Source organism: Phyllobates terribilis, unplaced genomic scaffold (assembly GCF_046119375.1).
Source record: "Phyllobates terribilis strain yellow unplaced genomic scaffold, ASM4611937v1 Scaffold_4__5_contigs__length_816908805, whole genome shotgun sequence".
Lineage (NCBI taxonomy): Eukaryota > Metazoa > Chordata > Amphibia > Anura > Dendrobatidae > Phyllobates > Phyllobates terribilis.
In genome coordinates, this window is record NW_027362764.1 from 565,489,323 (window position 1) to 565,510,945 (window position 21,623).

The 21,623-nt window shown below is 40.6% G+C and overlaps 1 protein-coding gene across 5 annotated transcripts in view; it reads right to left on the bottom strand.

Annotated features, from left to right (window-relative positions):
- Window positions 1–21,623, bottom strand: part of PTPRM (protein tyrosine phosphatase receptor type M) — an 810,930-nt gene that overhangs the window by 538,151 nt on the left and 251,156 nt on the right. For all 5 annotated transcript variants that reach the window (XM_073679060.1, XM_073679055.1, XM_073679056.1 and 2 more), the window contains exons 4-5: window positions 13,365–13,443; window positions 5,828–5,943 (exon numbers count right to left, since the gene is read on the bottom strand). In XM_073679060.1, the coding sequence (XP_073535161.1) occupies window positions 5,828–5,943; window positions 13,365–13,443 (195 nt within the window). The remainder of the gene's footprint in view (window positions 1–5,827; window positions 5,944–13,364; window positions 13,444–21,623) is intronic.

The following is a 21,623-nucleotide window of genomic DNA, read 5'->3' on the forward strand; positions in this document are numbered from 1 at the left end:
ACAAAAGTTGACTTAAGATGCCTTCCAAAGTAGAAGGCACAATAAACTGACATGTAATCCTCTTCAACTTTTATTAATTACTTTTTGGCTCACCAATGACATTGTCTGATCTTATGCAAACAGAGCGCTGCGGTGGAATTTCCTTGGTGACAAGCCTCGGCTAATACCCAGTCTTTTTTTTTGCCCACAGCATAATCGCGTACTACAAGTGAGATATCAACACCTCCATCAACATATGCATTAGAATTATTTTCCTTGTTTAGTGAGTCAATACAGAAGAAATATTATGCCCATTTTAGTGCTAGCTTGTGTTGTCAGCAGATGTGACAAAGAAAATCGAAGCAGATGGGATACATCTGTTAATCATAAACATGCTTTCATTAGTGCCATCGTCACATTTATTTGGTTGCAAGTTTATTTTTTAGTGTATCAGCTAATGAGAACATTGGATTTACACCACAGTCTGCATCGGTAACATCACTACTTTACAATATGTTTGTTTATTCATCGCAAAGCAAATTGTGAAACTAGTTTCTGGAATGGATACACCAGAGATACATAAAAAAATGCTTGTACATATTGTTGGGCTGCCTTAACGTGACAGTCTAGTTCCGTGACTGGACAGTCATTCTAGGCTTTCCATAGGGTAGTGTGGGTAACCAATTTTTATATTACCCATAATAATCTATTTAAAATGGAAAATCATTCCAAAATTTCTACTGTATCAGTATCTTCCGGATGTGGCCTCCCTTCCTTTGAGCTGGATATCACAATTAAAAAGCTCCTCACTAGCTGTGTGTCCATGTTTGGGACCCAGTCCTTCTCAGCCCTTATTCACACTGGACATCACTATGACGCAGGGTAAGGTTTTAATATTAGATGTTAGGACCATCCTGAACTTGGGTACGCCTTGGAGCTGGTGGGATGGCTTATATGCCTTTTTTTTATCAAAAACGGTGTTTACTAAGTACCGTATGTTATTTATATGCACTATTGGTTTTTACTTATTTACTTACAGCAGGATATTAATTTATTTTGTTTCTGTCTTGGGATTTGTCTGTTTTTCGGCCAGTGTGAACATGCTCCTATTTTGCATACATACCAACTTGCACCCAGTTCATTTCTTCCAGTTTTGTATCAGTATCTTCACTCTAGAGCGCTCACATGTCTCCATGGTCAAAGAGACGTAAAAAAAGGCATATAAAAAAACACAGCATAAGCGCATTTTTGCCGCTGCTTTTTTCCTGCCAAGAGATGCAAAAATGGTGCAGAAATTTCTGCACCAAATAACTTAACATGTGTACATACCCTTAATGGCTAGTAGGATTTTTTTAGTTATTTTTTTGCATACAAGAAAAACAGATTCCACACTAATGATAAGAAGTGATATGTGAATAAGAAAAAGATGAAAATCGGATCATGCGCACTGATAAAAAGGCAGTCAGTTTTCTCTCGGAATCAAAAAAACAATCGGATGTTTTAGATAGGCCTAAAGCATAACCACGTGCAAGATTTATCACTTGATTCAGACAGACAAACATATGACATAATGAGATTTAGCAGAGTTGTGGGGTGACATATGTTTATATTAGGAGGAGATAAACCTAAAAGGTGAGCACAGTTGAAATCAATAGGACTGGCTGGGGCTGGCATTAAATTAATTATTAAGGTAGGAGGTCAATATAAGGTAAATGTCTAAGATTAAAACTGACATCTGTTGTGTTTTGTGTGTTGGGATAATATGGATTCAATTATTAGATGTCATTGTTATAATCTCCTTGGCTAAAGCCAAACACTAGCAAGAAACTTATAGAATATTACAGATAAAATGACAGGATATCTATATATGGGTCATTCTAATGGTTACATATCATAGTTGGTCGCTATTTCATAGTATTTTCAAAAATTTCATGTTAAAGAGGACAATTAAATAAAAAGCATAGGAAGGTAGAAGATAAGATGTAATAGTGTAGGAACACAACACAATCTATATTTATAAAGACTTAGATTTATTATTTGTACTACACAATATATCACACAATAATTAGCAATAGGAAGAAATTAGGTTCAGTTACTATCATAGTACAATGTTATACAAGTCTAGAATACAAGATAGGGGTTAAACAATAAATAAATGTTCTAGAAAAAAAATAAAAAATAAATCAGAAAGATCTCACCCATACTCCTAGGTCCATATTTTCCCTGTGGACCTAGGAGTATGGATGAGATCTTTCTGATTTATTTTTTTATGTATATATACCTACTAACCACTGTACAGATTAGGGTATATACAGTATGTGACCATTGTCACAAATGATGCAGACACCAGCCTTGCTAAATATATCTTTTTTAAAAAGTGTACTATACCACTGTTAGTTACACTTTATTTATATTGTGTGGTAGCTAACTCATAGGCTGGCTCGCTTGTCTTTTTGTCATTTCTCTATACTATATTTGTACTGTCGGTATTGGTAATATGTGTTGATTTTAATTGTTTAATAATAAAAGTTACTTTTTATATACTTAATACTCTCACTTAGTGCTGCTAGATAGAATTTCATTGTGAGCTAGGGAGTGATCCCTGGGCGTTCCCGGTAATCATTATCTGCTTTGTATAAAAGTTCATATTTACATTGAAGTCTTTATTACTACACAGGTACAGTACTAGTAGGCTGACATACTAAACTCAACATCTTATTCATTGAAAGATGAAATAAAGACAACACTGCTAGCCCTCCATAACTAAAGATTTATGAAGACAAGTGCAAGTCATAGTCATCTTTTGTTTCATGTTTAACTCTATAAAGAAAGATATTAGACCTCATTTAGCACAAGGGCTTTTTATTCGCTGCCTATAGTCTCCACTAGGGGGACTGATTCACCCTAAGCAAACGTAGGCATCCACAGCAGCAGCAAAAACTTCTATTCATGGGGATCTATACTGAATACAAATTATACCTGTTATTAAATATATGCAGTGGAATGTGCAAATGGGAAATGGGGCCAGAAGTGCTCCAAATTTTAAACTTGATAGAAGAAATAAAGTCTAAATATAAATAGGTCATAAACATAAAACTGTAATAATCCTATTACCGTTAAAGGGAAGCTGTCATAATGAGAATGGTATCTGATCTGCAGGCAGGGTGTTATATGACAGGAGGAGCTGATCAGATTGATATACATTTTTGTGGGAAAAGTGGTAGTAAAACTTGTATTCTATTCACTTACATCCATGGTGTTTGTATGCATATGAGTCCAGTGGGAGTCCTACTCAGTCATTTACAGTCTTCCCTGTATGACTGCAAGCAAAGATAGCTGTCAATCACTAGCAAAACCGCCCACTGGTCTCATACACACAAACACCAGGGATGTCAATGAATAAAATACAAGTAATACTGAATCTTTCCCACAAACCTACATATCATTCTGATCAGCTTCTCCTTATGTAGACCATGCAGTCTACAAATTGGACTGCATGGACAACATGATAGGTTCCCTTTAAGAAAGCAGCCATTTTTTCAAGTTACATTTTTCCTCCTCTTTTTCTGGAGCTTTTCCCATAACTTTAACACTCCATTGACACAGCTATACAATGGCTTGTTTTTTTGTGATTAGATGCAGGTTTAAATGAATCCATTCACTTTATCATACAATATTTAATAACGGGTAAAAAATTCCAAGTACGGTGAAATGGTGAAAAAAAAAAGCAAATAAATCATTGTTTTCTTATTTCCTTTTTACATGATTCTCAAGGTCAGTACAATTACCATACCTGTATAGTTTTAGTATATTTTGAAGTTGCTTAAAAATAATCTGATATTTGGATAAAAGAAACAAATTTAGTTTGGGTTGCAATTTTCAAAGACCCATATTTTTTTTATTTTTCCGGCAATATAACTACAGCATATAAGGGTTTTTTTGCATGCTGAGCTAAAGTTTTAATGCTACCATTTTGCGGTACATACAATTTATTAGTCGCTTTTTATTGCACTTTTTGTAACTGGAGCAATAATAGGAGTGGAAATTTTGGCATTTTGATTTTTTTTTCTTTACAATGTTTACCATATAGGTTAAAGATTTTTTATAATTTTATAGATCAGACTTTTATTGATGTAATAGTACCAAATATGGTTATTTTTCTATTTTCTTATAATTTAATTTCCTTATTTGTAACTGGTTATAAGGGAGTGATTAGATTTTTTAAAATTTAAGTTAATATTTTAAAAACTTTTTTTTTTTAACTTTACATTCTATTTTTGTCCCCATAGGTGACTTGAACCCGTGATTCAAGTCTGCAGTATTGCATTATACAGAACAAATCATGGTCTCATATGAAGTCCAGTGGCATCAAATTTTGGGGGAGGTGGGGGTTAGGGGTACTGGGTGCACAATTGGATACCCTTGGAAGGATTGACAGCAGCATTTAAGAGATATGACAGCAGCAATAAGTAGTTAACAGCAGTCAGAGCTGGTTCTGACTGCTGCCTTTAAGAGGTTGAGACCAGCTGTATAACGCAGCAAGCACTTTCCAGTGTGGAACGCGTGCTGGCTGTGGACTGGTACTTACATGTCCATCATGCAGAATAAAGGTTTTAAAAAAGTGTATTGCTTCATGATCCCTTAAGATTATCAGCTCTCCTTGCTTCGCTGTACCTCAGTGAGCAATTAAAAACACAAGTGGTCACCACCAGAAAAGCCCACCAACCACAATAAACCAATTTTTACTTTACTTTCGTGTATTAATCTGTACAGTTTATCCACCAAGAGTGCAGCGTCCATGCTGGAGCGACTGGTTTGAGTGCTCCAATGTTCTCTATCTTGAGGATCGTGGGAACAGCTAACTGCGTTCCTTTTGGACCTCCCCTTTCCAGAAATATCTCCTGAAGAACCTCCACATTAATGAAGGAGAAACTTGTCGAGATAGATGAGTATTTCTCTGACCCATTTACTGAATGTGATCAGAGGTGAAATAAGATCATTTGATTGTATAGTATTTTTCTGACTGTTCACAATCTATATTGGATGAAAGCTGCTAACCAGTAGTCTGGGGCTGTGGTTGGACTAAGATGCATGAGGCCAGTTGTCCTCTAGTGATTATCTCCTGCTGATAAAAAAAACTAATTGCATTGAAACAGAAAAACACAGCCTAAGTGATATATCGCTGGAATCAGGGTCTCACTCTCCACATTATGGTGCTGTCAGATTACAGAGTAAAAACCTGGTGACAGATTCTCTTTAGGTATATTACTGCTTATTGGTCACCTAATTTTCCATTTAGAGCATCTAACACAATGATATTTTACCTCCTAGAAAAGGGATTTACTATTATTTATATAGTGCACCCTTTGATGGGATAGGCTGCAATAGGGATTAAAAAGGATCCTTTAGGGGGCTAACCTCGACAGTTAAGTAAGGATCAGCAATGATGAGACAATAGGGACTTTCAGCAGGCCCTGTTTGTGGTGTCCTCTTTAGTTAGTATTATTTTTCATTTTTTGGTATTTTAATCCCACTCCTTTTTCTATATTTCCTCTGTATTATTGCTAAGTGCAATTGCATTGCATTTGATACCTTTTAGATTTGTGATATATTTTTCTTTACATATTGATTGGTTAAATTTTTACATATGTAATAAACGTTAAGTTTATATTTGAGGTATTTTTCTGTGAATTACCTCAGTGACCTATTAAAACATTAAGTGATCAGCACCAGAAAAGCCCATCAGCCACAATAATTCAATTTTTTTTTCTTGCATATATTAACCTGGACATTTCATATCTGGCACAGGATATTTCCTACTTGAAGGGATCTAAAAGGAAAAAATTACCTGCAGCCAAAGCCTATCGCTCGGAGTTGTCTTTCCATTTGCTACACATGTGAATGTTGCAAACTTCCCGGCATTAACATCCTCATTCTTTACCCGTATAAAGTGAGGTGTTTTAGCTGGAAAAAAAAATATAGCACATTAACACAACAGTAAACGAATGGAAAAGCCTCTACATCCAGTCCGAAAAAGACCAAAAGTGCATAGCATAAAGATTTATAAATATATACAGTACAGACCAAAAGTTTGGACACACCTTCTCATTTAAAGATTTTTCTGTATTTTCATGACTATGAAAATTGTACATTCACACTGAAGGCATCAAAACTATGAATTAACACATGTGGAATTATATACTTAACAAAAAAGTGTGAAACAACTGAAAATATGTCTTATATTCTAGGTTCTTCAAAGTAGCCACCTTTTGCTTTGATGACTGCTTTGCACACTCTTGGCATTCTCTTGATGAGCTTCAAGAGGTAGTCACCGGAAATGGTCTTCCAACAATCTTAAAGGAGTTCCCAGAGACGCTTAGCACTTTTTGGCCCTTTTGCCTTCACTCTGCGGTCCAGCTCACCCCAAACCATCTCGATTGGGTTCATGTCTCGTGACTGTGGAGATCAGGTCATCTGGCGCAGCACCCCATCACTCTCCTTCTTGGTCAAATAGCCCTTACACAGCCTGGAGGTGTGTTTGGGGTCATTGTCCTGTTGAAAAATAAATGATGGTCCAACTAAACACAAACCGGATGGAATAGCATGCCGCTGTAAGATGCTGTGGTAGCCATGCTGGTTCAGTATGCCTTCAATTTTCAATTTTGAATAAATCCCCAACAGTGTCACCAGCAAAGCACCCCAACACCATCACACCTCCTCCTCCATGCTTCACGGTGGGAACCAGGCATGTAGAGCAGGGGCGTACATAGGAATCATGGGGCCCCATAGCAGAAGCTCTAATTGGGCCCACCCCCCAAAAAAAAAAAAATAATAATTGTCGGGGTCACCAAAGATCAGATCTCACAACTTTCCATCCTTTACATAGTAATTTTCCTTCTGCTGACGTTCTAGATCTCTCTTTCATTGTCCCATAAAGTGTGATGCCAATAAAAGGGCCCCCCAAACACAGTATTAAACCCCCATGGTGAATTCATCCACATGCATAGTATAATGACCCTACTGTACCCCACCTCAACTCCCAGGGTAAAGTATGCTGACCCCAACACAGTATGATCCCCCAACTGTGAGCCACTAGAGAGGATGGTACATAATAAGGGAGGGTGTTATACATAATAAAAGAGGAAACTATATAACTAAGGATGGCGCTATACATAATAAGTGAGTACACTATATACTAAGGGACTGTGCTATACATAATAAGGCTACATTCCTGCATCTGTGTGCAGTGTCGGTGTGCTGCCCTGTTTTACTGACGCATTGAGCATGTCCTATTCTAATCCTCAAAATCGGATCAGAACAGGACATTCTCTGACCCTCTTAGATCTCATTCTCAGATCCGTGATTTTCATGGATGTGTGAATGGATCTATAAAACTGTACGAGTACGTGGACCATCCGATAAAAAGATCTGGCAGCACAAGGACATTTCACACAAATGTGAGAATGTGGCCTAAGGGATTTTACAGATAACATTATCACTCCAAGTCACACAGTGCAGATACAGAATAATAGTTACATCCAGGCACTTACCGCTGACGTCTCATCTGATCAGAGCCGGTTTCTGCTGCTTCTTCTCCATCTGGTCAGACCTTCATGTCGACATCTCCCAGTCACGACTCGTCTTGTCACGATGATCTCCAGCCTAGAAAATAACAAGGTCACATATTGTATGTATACATGTGTCTCCCCAGCTCTGCGTCCTCGAATACAGATATGTACCCCCCCCATTAATATACTATTAGCCACTTAGTAATCAAAATATAAAGTGATAAGCAGCACTGTGCCCCCCATTAACTATAATCTGCACCGGCCAATAATATAAATTATTCAGTCTCTGTGACTCTCCCCAATTAACTGTAAGGCTATGTGCACACGGAAAACATACAAGGCTTCACAGTACAAGCAAAGTGAAACCCCCATAATTGCTCTCTCCCAGCACCCCCATTATTGCTCTCTCCCAGCACCCTCATCATTGCTCTCTCCCAGCACTCTTGTCATTGCTCTCTCCCACCACCTCCATCATTGCTCTCTCTCAGCACCCCCCATCATTACTCTCTCCCAGCACCCCCGTCAATGCTCTGTCCCAGCACCCCAGTCAATGCTCTGTCCCAGCACCCCAGTCATTGCTCTGTGCCAGCACCCTCATCGTTGCTCTCTCCCAGTACCCCCATCATTGCTCTCTCCCAGCACCCCCATCATTGCTCTCTCTCAGCACCCGCATCATTGCTCTGTCCCACCATCCCCATCATTGCTCTCCCCAGCCCTATCAGCCCCATTATTGCTCTTCCCAGCCTCATAATTCCTCTCCCCAGCCCCATCAGCCCCATTATTGCTCTTCCCAGCCACATCAGCCCCATTATTGCTCTTCCCAGCCCCATCATTCCTCTCCCCAGCCATCAGCCCCATTATTGCTCTCCCCAGCCCCATCATCCCATCATTCCTCTCCCCAGCCCCATCAACTCCATTATTCCTCTCCCCAGCCCCACCATCCCCATCATTGCTCTCCCCAGCCCCACCATTGCTCTCTCCAGCCCCATCATTCCTCTCCCCAGCCCCATCATTGCTCTCCCTAGCCCCACCATCCCATTATTCCTCTCCCCAGCTCCATCAACCCCATTATTCCTCTCCCCAGTCCCATCATTCCTCTCCCCAGCCCCATTATTGCTCTTCCCAGCCCCATTAGTCCCATTATTCCTATCCCAAGCCCCATCTCCTTTCCCCAGCCCCATCAGCCCCATTATTGCTCTCCCCAGCCCCATCAACCCCATTATTCCTCTTCCCAGCCCCATCAGCCCCATTATTGCTCTCTCCAGCCCCATTAACCCCATTATTCCTCTCCCCAGCCCCATCAGCCCTCTCCCCAGCCCCAATATTTCTCTCCCTAGCCCCATCATAGCTCTCCCCAGTCCCATCAGCCCCATTATTGCTCTTTCCAGCCCCATCATTCCTCTCCCCAGCCCCACCATCCCACCATTGCTCTCCCCCCACCTCCCCTCCCCAGCATTTCAGGAAAAAAAAAACAACAACTTACCTCAGCTCGCTCCCCTGCAGCAGCATCCTCCTGGTTGCCGGCAGCTTTCTTACAGACCCAGGCGCGCGCTGCATGATGACATCATCAAGCTGTGCAGGCCTGGGACAGGGAGGAAGCAGAGGAAGAACCCTCCAGCTCCGCTGCTATTCTCCTCCTAACAGCAGCGGAGCTGCAGGGATCGCTCCCTGACCGCCGCGTGCAGGGAGCAGCTGCACCTTGCAAGCCCCTTGGTGCAGCTGCATGGTGGGGACCCGGCGCAGAGGCACCAGCGGCAGTATGTCCACCCCTGGACTGCTATGGGCCCACCCCCGGCTCACGGGCCCCATAGCAGTCGCGTGGTCTGCCGCCATTGGGGGTATGCCACTGATGTAGAGTCCATCCGTTCACCTTTTCTGCGTCGCACAAAGACACGGTGGTTGGAACCAAAGATCTCAAATTTGGACTCATCAAACCAAAGCACAGATTTCCACTGGTCTAATGTCCATTCCTTGTGCTGGTGACTTGGATAAACTTATCCTCAGAAGCAGAGGTGACTCTTGGTCTCCCTTTCCTGGGGCGGTCCTCATTTGAGCCAGTTTCTTTGTAGCGCTTGATGGTTTTTGCAACTGCACTTGGGGACACTTTCAAAGTTTGCCCAATTTTTCGCACTGACTGACCTTCATTTCTTAAAGTAATGATGGCCACTCTTTTTTCTTTACTTAGCTGCTTTTTTCTTGCTATAATACAAATTCTAACAGTCTATTCAGTAAGACTATCAGCTGTGTTTCCACCAGACTTCTGCACAACGCACCTGATGGTCCCAACCCCATTTATAAGGCAAGAAATCCCACTTATTAAACCTGACAGGGCACACCTGTGAAGTGAAAACCATTTCCGGTTTGCGTTTAGTTGGACCATCATTTATTTTTCAACAGGACAATGACTCCAAACACACCTCCAGGCTGTGTAAGGGCTATTTGACCAAGAAGGAGAGTGATGGGGTGCTATGCCAGATGACCTGGCCTCCACAGTCACCAGACCTGAAACCAATCGAGATGGTTTGGGGTGAGCTGGACTGCTGAGTGAAGGCAAAAGGGCCAACAAGTGCTAAGCATCTCTGGGAACTCCTTCAAGATTGTTGGAAGACCGTTTCCGATGACTACCTCTTGAAGCTCATCAAGAGAATGCCAAGAGTGTGCAAAGCAGTCATCAAAGCAAAAGGTGGCTACTTTGAAGAACCTAGAATATAAGACATATTTTCAGTTGTTTCACACTTTTTTGTTAAGTATATAATTCCACATGTGTTAATTCATAGCTTTGATGCCTTCAGTGTGAATGTACAATTTTCATAGTCATGAAAATACATAAAAATCTTTAAATGAGAAGGTGTGTCCAAACTTTTGGTCTGTACTGTAGATAAATATACCAACTGAATTAATAAAAACTCCTTTCGGAGTTCGTACTCATGTGTTGATTTCTTTCATGGTATGTCTGCTTTTTGTATATGCAGTGTATTTAGATTGTACGAACTATTTATTCATTCACTTGGTATATTTATCTGTATATATTTATATATCTTTATACCAGGGGTCCTCAAACTACGGCCCGCGGGCCACATGCGGCCCGCAGAGGATTTTTATCCGGCCCGCCGGGCTGTGGGTGGAGGAGAGCGGTGTCAGCGCCCGCTCCCTCCCGCTTGCTCAGGGCCCCGGCAGCCGGATACTTACCTCTCCCTGTGCCTCTGCAGATCCGCTGTCTTCCTGCTGTGCGCTCCCTGTGACATCTCAGGTCAGAGGGTGCGGTGACGTCTTTCCACCGTGCCCTCCCCTGAGCCGTCACAGGCAGCGCAGAGCGGGAAGACGCCGGCGACGCTGGAGTCCGGACCCGAGCAGCGGCAGCAGGTGAGAAGTGTTTTTTTTTTTTTTTTAATGTATGGAGGCATGGGGCATAATATTAGGTGTGACATCCTGCATGGGGCATAATATGGGGGGGTGACATCCTGCATGGGGCATTATATGGGGGAGTGACATGCTGCATGGGGCATTATATGGGGGTTGACATCCTGCATGGGGCATTATAAAGAGAGGGGGGGTGATATCCTGCATGGTGCATTAGAACGACAAGGGAGTGATATCCTGCATAGGGCATTATATGGGGGGGGTGACATCCTGAATGAGGCATTATAAAGACAGGGGAGTGATATCCTGCATGGGGCATTATATGGGAGGGTGACATCCTGAATGGGGCATTATAGAGACAGGGGAGTGATATCCTGCATGGGGCATTATATGGGGCGGTGACATCCTGAATGGGGCATTATAAAGACAGGGGAGTGATATCCTGCATGGGGCATTATATGGGGGGGGTGACATCCTGCATGGGGCATTATATGGGGGGTGACATCCTGCATGGGGCATTATATGGGGGGGTGACATCCTGCATGGGGCATTATAAAGACAGGGGAGTGATATTTTGCATGGGGCATTATATGGGGGGTGACATCCTGCATGGGGCATTATAAGGTGGGAACAGCCTCCATGGGGCATTATAAGGGGGGAACAGCCTGCATAGTGCATTATAAGGGGGAAACAGCCTGCCTATTGAGGACCTATGCTGCCTACTGGGGACATTTACCTGCCCATTGAGGACCTATGCTGCCTATTGGGGACATTTACCTCCCCATTGAGGACCTATGCTGCCTATTGGGGACATTTACCTGCCTATTGGGGACATTTACCTACCTATTGGGGACATTTACCTGCCTACTGGGGATCTATGCTGCCTATTGTGAACATTTACCTGCCTATTGGGGACCTATGCTGCCTATTGGGGACATTTACCTGCCTATTGAGGACATATGCTGCCTATTGGGGACATTTACCTGCCTATTGGGAACATTTACCTGCCTATTGGGGACATTTACCTGCCTATTGGGGACCTATGCTGCCTAATGAAATGCCTGTTGATTTAACTTTACTTGTTCTTCCTTTTAAATATTGTATTTGTTCCTGTATTGCTTTTTTACTTCAAAATAAGATATGTGCAGTGTGCATAGGAATTTGTTCATAGTTTTTTTTTAAAAAATTATATTCCGGCCCTCCAATGGTCTGAGGGACAGTGAACTGGCCCCCTGTTTAAAAAGTTTGAGGACCCCTGCTTTATACTATACACTTTTTCTATATCTTTCATATACAGACCATTATTTTAGAAAACACAACACCATTATTTATATAATACCCATTTCTGACACGTTTTTCTTGTATTTTCTTAGTTTTCCCACCACATTTTTAATGAATTCAATATTATTGATTTTGATGTATTAATAAAATGATATATTTAACTATCTGTAGTTATTCGCGCCCCCTTTTTGTGTAGTCATCATATTTATTGTGAATATTCACGTCTCCCAATGATTTACCGTATTATTTATTTTGTGGTGTATGAAAATGATCCCTAATCTGATTTGCTAGTTATGAGAAAAGTAGAGAAAAAGCCATAAGCAAATCAAGCTGGAAGTGCCCTAGGGCATATCAATGCATTTGGAAGAATCCCTTCGAGTGCGTGCACTGTCATGCCCCAATGCACTTTCAGTCTGATTTGCATATGACTTCTACACTAGATTTCTCATGACTGGGACATCAGATCTTTACAAAGGCCTATGCAGTATGGGGGGGGGGGGGGGAGTGTCTATGCAGATATACAGTTACTTATATATGTAAAATAATGTAATAACAGGTTCCTTTTGAGAACTGGGGCAGTTATAGCTATAAAACAGGTCTGGACACCGCCATGCTGTATGCTGGGTATTATGATAATGCTTCTGAACTATACTATGAATATACAATGAAGTCTTGTGTTACGGTAACTGTTAGCTAGAAGTCATTGTTTGGAGATATTGTCAAGTGTCTGTGCAGTGTTACACCGATTATCAACAAAGACGATGCAAGTCATCCGAGCCCGACAAAGGCCGAGTAACAAATGCTGAATGTTTATCAGGACAAAACTGAAGCCATTACTCTTCACTAATGCTAATTTCCAAAAGATTATTCACATGTTGGAATAAAAGAAGACCTTGGTAATGCCAGCTCTAATGGAATAATTCAATTGTAGTTCTGCATTTGTGATTTTATCATCATCATTTATTGTATTCATAAATACAAACTCTACCTTTAGTTTGTTGGGTATACATACCCAACAAACATGTCTGTTACCGGGAATGATATGGCTTTTTCATCATAGCAAACATTATTATTCCTTTCAGGAATGGTCGTTGTGGTACAAAAGGTCTCAAGAGTTTCTGAACCCATTTTAATACATATTGTCAAGATCTCAATAATAATACAAACATAACTCACCACAAGGATGTCTCAGGACTTTCACTTCATCTATTGCTATGTATCCGTGTTGATCAAATGCAATCACTTCAAAGTAGACCTGTAAAATGAAAACATGGTTAAACACTTCCATTTATATATGTGACTATTGTGAGATAATTAGTAATTGTACTTAGATTACACATATGTAAAAAAATGGACTTATAATACATTGCACAACATATAGGAGTATATTCCAGATTCCTTACTGAAGACTTTATAAGACATATAACGTGTGAAAAAACAGATTTATGACAAATGATTCCCCGTAAAAATCATGACATTTCAATGGGATGACGATAGTTCCACAATCTATTAATATTGTCCCAATACTATGGGTTTGCTCTGAGCGCAGTCAATAAATTATGAATAAATTATAGGACTCATCAATGGAAACCATGGCACATAGAAAATGTCCTTGTTCCCTATAGCAAGCAAACTTCAGTTTTAATATCTAGCATTGCACTTGGAAAATGCAACCTGAAATGTGATTACTAGGTTGTTTATTAACCCTAACCTTATTTTGGCAGAGATGAAATTAAATAATGACAGAGCCCTCAGTTTAAACCTTTTTAATTGGCCTTGATGACTTTATTACTGAAGCCCAAACAGTGTGGTTCCTTAATTATGTAGGATAAACTGTCGGACAGAAATGAGACCCTAAATGTAAGTCTAAAATCCAAGTTGATGGCCAACTGCAAAACATCCTCTCTAGATTGTTTAACAATATTGAACTTTAATGACACTAGATTAAGGAGTATTCCTACAGTATTTTACAATGTTATGTCAAATAGCTAAGGTATGTCCACAACATTATCAACGATGGGGGGTCCGATCACTGGAACTCCCTTAATCCTTAAGATGACTTTACACATTAGATAAAAGTGTTTGATGGTTAAATAATTATTTATATGTATATTATTAATAATTATGAATATAATCATTGAATAAATGATCAACTTGTGAACGATCATTCATTACGCATATCGTGCCATACACATTTATAGTGGCTGTTCCAGTCATTCAAACTGGCCATATATGTTCAATGGCAATGGGAGGAGAACAAGCAATCTTTCAGGGAATAGTCTTTAAAATTAAAGATCCTTTGTCCACTATCATAGGAGAAATTCTAACAAAGCAAATTTAGTTTCAGATGATGACAGCCTGTTATTGGTCAGCTAAAGGGATAAATCATTGCCGAAATTCACCACTTTCAACTTCCTAAATGCCTTATGTATAAACTTCATTAAAGACTATTAGAAAAGCCACGGTGAAACAAGTGAGGAAGCCTTTCTTAGCACTTCAAAGACCATGATAGGAAAGAATTTATCGACCAACAGGTCATCCAACAGGCATGGAAAGAATACACAGAGAAACTATATCACGAGGAGAGCGGGGACCAGAACCAGACCGAATGGAAATTAAGAAGGAATGGGTAGTGAGGCAGCTGCCAAAGAACAAGGCACCTAGCACTGATGGCATCTCAGCATAGCTGCTCAACCAGTCCTCAGAGCTGCATTGACAGCACTATGTCAGAAGATCTGGTGGACATGCACATGGCCAAAGCAGTAGAAAAGATCAGCTTTCATCCCACTGCTGAAGAAAGGCGAAGCAAGGGACTGTGCCAAATATAGAACAATCGTCCTGATCCCCCATTCCAGTACGGTGTTTCTAAAGATCATTAAGAAGTAATTACTTGAGCAACATCCTTGATAAGAGAACTTCTTGATGCACAAGCTTGATTCCATGAGGGCAGGGGGACCCATGATCACATTGTAAATCTGAGGTGGATCATAGAAATGACGAGGGAGAACCTGAATTAGCTCTACCTGTGCCTTTTTGATTGCAGGGTTTTTGACTGTGTTGAGCACAATAAGCTCATTATAGATTATTTTTTTCCCACAATCAGATCTTAATCTATCAGAAAGTAATGCCATACACTAGCTTTGAGATCTTGTGGTGGAAAAACTCTTTTCAGTTACACCTTTAATGGGTCATTCCCAAGATAGAAAGGTACTCCCTAGCTTTAGGATAGGGGATAACTTACTGATCGCTGAGGGACCTATGTCTGGGACCCTCAAAGATCCTGAGAATGGCACTCTGGAACCCAAGAACCAAGTTCTGCAGAGCCCCGACTTGAAAGGAGCAGATGAACTTATGTGCAACTTACAGTTCATTCATAGTCTATAAGACTGCTGAAAATAGCAAAGTGCTGTTTTTGGCTTTCATCAGCTATCCCATAGACCAGGGATAGCGAACCTTTAAACATGGGAGGGCGGGACCATGATGTGTGGCTTGCAGGACCATAATGTGTGGCTTGCAGGACCATGTGTGGCTCGCAGCTGTTTGTCAGCTTGATGCATTAGCAACATGTCCAGCAAACAGCTATGAAGAGCAGGTCTTAAGATGGTGACTTTTGTGAGTAACACTACACAGAAAAGCATATTTGGATGAGCAAATACTGACCTCTGGGATGGAGAGCTAAATTAAGTAAGTTCTAAGCTGGACATAGGATGATAATGCCAGATAGAGGGCTGCTTGAGCTGGATGTGATATCGTGGTGGAAGTGCTTGATGCAAGAAAACCAACTGAGGGTAAGGTGTTAACACCTGGATGTAAGCATACTGCCTCAGTGTGCTTTCTATGGAGAATCTTTGGCTGTCATTACACGGGGGCTCTGGGTGTAATGACAGGCAAGCGCTGGATGTCACTATTCGGGGGGGCATGGATATGGTTTGTGACTCTCTCTCAGAGCTGTATGTGGCTCTCAAAGTAAGAAAAGTTGGAGATTACTGTCATAGACAATGAACGAAGAGCACTGGAAGGAGAGATGTTTGATCCAATAATCTTGGTTAAGATTAAAAATAATAGTTCATTCCAAACATATTAAATACTTGGCAAAATCATATGATTAAGAACCACCACAGTTTTTTGAAACGCGTCATTGCTCTTCATGTGATTTTTTTATTTTCTTTTTTCTCTTTTGCCATGTTTTTAATATGTTTGGAATAAACTACTATTTTTAATCTTAATCAGGATTGCTGGATCAAATATCTCTTTCTACAGTGCTACTCCACGAAGAAACCAGCCGGGATTTTACTCCATGCATCCCTCAAATTTTCTACTTTCAGATCCAGGAGCCGCATTCTAAATAGGGTGAGATGACAAGTTTACAATTTTTTTCTTTTTCATTTCCATAATGAATGAAGAGAACAAGCATGCACACCTATTCTCTGTTCAAATTGAGGATCGACAAAGACAAATTCCACTTCTCCATTCTCTAGATCGCTGGGGGTCCCAATCGTCATACCCCTAGTGACCATGGTTAGGGGATAATGTACTTTTAAAACAGAATGTGCTATACTCTAATGACCAGTAAGAAGTCATGGAGGTGACGCCACTAGTGATGAGCGAGTATGTTCTGTTAACCCTTTCGGCAAGCATGCTCGGGTGCGCGCCGAGTATCTTCAGCGTGATGGAATGCCTAACAAACATGCATTCCTCACATGTATTAAAGCTGTCAAACAGTCGCAAATCATGCACACACAGTGACTCAAGCATAACACCTGAGCATGCTCGTAAATCTTGAGTAACGAGCATGCTCGTTCATCACTAGATGCCACTTCTCTGAAGAGACACATTGTTCAGTTCTCCTCCTAGCTGGATGACCCACAGGCCGAATATAAAATCACAAACCATCTTCAACAGCAATCAGTATACCCACAATGACGAGAGCGCTTCTGGCAATGGTTTTGTATGTGCACATAGCAGATGCTGCTGGAGTTGGCTTCAGAGAAATGGTTTCTTTTGAAAGTTTCCCTTTAAAAAACCTTACAGCATAGGGATAGCATAGTCACCTTTATTTTGGTTTCCAAAGACAGGAATCTGCATATTTTAATTCTTTGTATATTTAGAACAGATACAAAATTTCATTAAAACAAAATGGAACTATAATATCTCAAAAAAGCGTCTTATTACTGTTTTACAGTCCCTGGTTTTAGGACCACGAACTGTCCTAGTTAACTACCAAAGCATTGCCACTAATCAGCTGTCACAACAGGGGTCTTACCAGCATGTCAGTGACAGTGTAATGGGGGCAGAGCCAGCAGACTACATATTGGTGCTTTCTGCTCTGGTTGTCTTTAAAATAAAGAACGCAAAAAAACTCCCCGTGTTTGCCAAGAATCCACTAATGAAAGTCCGGAGGCAACTGAAGAGTGACTAGGGACTTCACTGTAAGGAAAAACTGTTCATACAGATGCTTTAATATAATAAATGTACAGTTGTGCACAAAATTAACCCCCCCCCAGCGCTCAAGGCCTCCTGTCGTTCAGTTAGTTTATCAATATTTGGAATATTTAATGCTCCATCTGCTTGATACAGAACAAGTCAGACACAAAAATATGAATGTCCCTGCTGTCAAAAGGGAGTCAATAGCATGGGGTTTGCTGGGATGTGATTTTCTATCATAGCGAATATCAACAGCATAGATTACACTGCATGACTTAGCATCTGGTCTTCAATCCCTGTGTCTCTAATGGAGCAGTTCAATAAATGGTATGGCTTCAGCAAGGTTGTGCTCAATTAAGTTCACATAAACTACTGCACATGAGCAAACAGCAGTTACATGGCTAAGACTACAGTGAAACTTTTTGCAATAAGACTTTTTTTCTATAGAGTAATAAAAATATCAAGAAAGAAATCCAAGCAAGTAGGGTTAAAAATAAAAATTGATAGTGGCTATGGAGATGCTGAATAGATTTTCAAGCTACTTAAAGGGGTGTTTATATTTATGACCTATCACCTAGGAGAAGTCATCAATATTAGATGAGTGACAGTTAGAAATGAGAGGATCTTTTTAAATTTAAATTTGCAGAATTTTCCCACAAATATTTGATTAGAATTATTAAATTCTCGTGAATGTCAATACTGCAAAGCCTGTAATTAGAGATGAGCGAACTCGAACTTAAAAGTTCCAGGTTCGTACTGTCCGGTGAAAAACACCGAACATGGACTTCTCCCAGAAGTCTGTGGTGGAGTTGGAAGTTCCAGGGGAAGTCCATTGCAGAGAGAGAGAATTTTCCAGCTCAAAAGTTCTGGTCCTCATTGTTTTCAATGGTGGTTGAGTTCTTGTTCAAGTTTGGGTACAGATCTGGTACCCAAACCGAACTTTGGAATAATGTTTGGGTAGAGCACCAGAACCCGAACTTCCATGGGTCCACTCATCCCTACTTTTAATTGCTTGGAAAATACACGTTGAGGAGAGGAAAAAAAAACCATTGAATATAAGATCTTACAATTAACAGCCAAGAGTGAGTGAGAGGACCCCGCTGACCATAAAAGCTTACAGACTCTATAGGAGAAAATGAACTTTATTCTTCTCGCCAGCATTCGGTTTTAGTCACGGTGGCGGTGCCATCGCTGGTTCAGTCACCGCACTGAGAATACAGAGCAGCCGCAGTAACCGCACCCTGGCATTGACTGACACTGGCTCTGCATTGGGTTACAGCGGCCGCTCTGTATTCTCAGACTAATGACTGAAACAGCAGCACCCCCAGCCCCCCATGACTGAAACCAAATGCTGGTGGGAAGAATAAAGTTAATTTTCTTCCCGCTGCATTCAGCTGCGTGCAGGTGCCGGGCAGCAGAATAACACTATTAACTTGCAGATTAACCCCTTATCTGCAGGTTGACAGTGTTATTTCTGGTGACAGGTTCCCTTTAAGTCCATGAAAATTCTTTAATATATTCCTATGGAAAGCAATATCACACACCTAGATGTTTTATCTCTCCTTACAACAAATGGCCTGGTAATAAGTAGTAAGGATTACAGAAACTGCAAAAACGGTTAGAGGAGGTTGACCATATACAGTATTAATGCTTTGCTATGCTATTTTATTATGCGTTTTCCTGAAGGAACATGCTCCCATGATATCTAGAAAAAGAACTGCACTTCACCATTGCTTCCGTTTCAGCTTTACATTACTACACTGTGTTCCAAATTATTATGCAAATAATATTTTCTCAGATTTTCCCAAATTACCTATATGAATTGAAGTCATTGTAATTTTCCAGTCAAATAACTATTAGAGTACAATTGAAAAGTTTTTGTACAAACTGCCTATGATAACAGTATATTTTTAAAAAAATAAAAAACTCAAACTGCACTCAAAATGCATGTTCCAAATTATTATGCACAGCAGAGTTTTTAACCTTTTCATTTTAATAAAGAACAAAAAAATGGTCATTTTTGAAATTATAAGCATTAGCAGGTTATTACAAACTGAAATCAAACAGTTTTCAACTTAAAACTTTATTCTAGGTGATGTTACATTTGCACATAGGACCCCTTGTTCAAAAGGAGCTTCTGAACTCTCTCGTCCATTGAATTTGTCAGGTTTTGGATGGTTTCTGCTTTAATTGTTTTGCATGAGGACAGAATACCCTCCCAGAGCTGTTGCTTAGATGTGAACTGCCTCCCGCCATCATAGACACTCCTTTTGATGATGCTCCAGAGGTTCTCAATGGGGTTGAGGTCAGGGGAGCATGGGGGCCACACCATAAGTTTGTCCCCTTTTATGCCCATAGCAGCCAGAGATGCAGATGTGTTATGTGCAGCATGAGACGGGGCATTATCATGCATGAAAATGATCTTGCTGCGGAATGCACGGTTCTTCTTCTTGAACCATGGAAGGAAGTGCTGTTTGAGAAACTCAACATACATTATGGAGTTCATCTTTACCCCTTCAGGGATTCTAAAAGGGCCGACAATCTCTCTCCCCATGATTCCAGCCCAAAATATTACTCCACCTCCTCCTTGTTAGCGCCGTAGCCGTGTTTGCATGGGGTGTCCATCAACCAGCCATCCTCCACTCCATCCATCTGGACCATCAAGATCATTTCATGCATGATAATGCCCCGTCTCATGCTGCACATAACACATCTGCATCTCTGGCTGCTATGGGCATAAAAGGGGACAAACTTATGGTGTGGCCCCCATGCTCCCCTGACCTCAACCCCATTGAGAACCTCTGGAGCATCATCAAAAGGAGTGTCTATGATGGCGGGAGGCAGTTCACATCTAAGCAACAGCTCTGGGAGGGTATTCTGTCCTCATGCAAAACAATTAAAGCAGAAACCATCCAAAACCTGACAAATTCAATGGACGAGAGAGTTCAGAAGCTCCTTTCGAACAAGGGGTCCTATGTGCAAATGTAACATCACCTAGAATAAAGTTTTGAGTTGAAAACTGTTTGATTTCAGTTTGTAATAACCTGCTACTGCTTATAATTTCAAAAATGACAATTTTTTTGTTCTTTATTAAAATGAAAAGGTTGAAAACTCTGCTGTGCATAATAATTTGGAACATGCATTTTGAGTGCAGTTTGAGTTTTTTATTCTTTTAAAAATATACTGTTATCATAGGCAGTTTGTACAAAAACCTTTCAATTGTACTCTAATAGTTATTTGACTGGAAAATTACAATGACTGCAATTCATATAGGTAATTTGGGAAAATCTGAGAAAATATTATTTGCATAATAATTTGGAACACAGTGTATCTTTATGGTCTAAGGAATTCAGTCCTAATTGGTCCAGTCAATAATTTTTTGTATATCAATAAGCACCAGGATGAGGAGACTGAAGAGCTTCTGCCAAAGGCTACGTTCACATGTTCAGTATTTGGTCAGTATTTGACAAAACTATTTGTAAGCAAAAACCAGGAGTGGAACAATCAGCGGAAAAGTATAATAGAATCACGTCACCACTTCTGTATTTATCAGCCACTCCTGATTTTGACTTACAAATACTGATGTAAAAAACTGACCAAATACTGATCGTGTGAATGTGGCCTAATGCTGATCATGAGGCCATGCCGGTGGAGAACAAACTGCACTCTCTCCACCTGTTCTAGATCCCTAAAACAAGTAGCCTCTTTCTCCAAACCTGCTCATCCTAAGTAGAGCTCATTTTCCTTGCTGCTATTATAGTTGTTCTAATAGCAATTTGTGGGAAGCTCTGCCACAGTCTCTGGCTCTCTATGGGCAGATCACATTGGTAAGGGGGTCAGGTTACACTTTGATGGTTCATGCCCAATTTTTCAATTCTTAAATACAACCCCTTTATAGATAGACAAATCCGCACCTCACACTATGGTGCTAGCCTCCACGTCATATTAGGCATCTCCCAAATAAAGTGACAGTAGCCTCCAGGAACATGACACCCGGGCCGATTTTCCCAG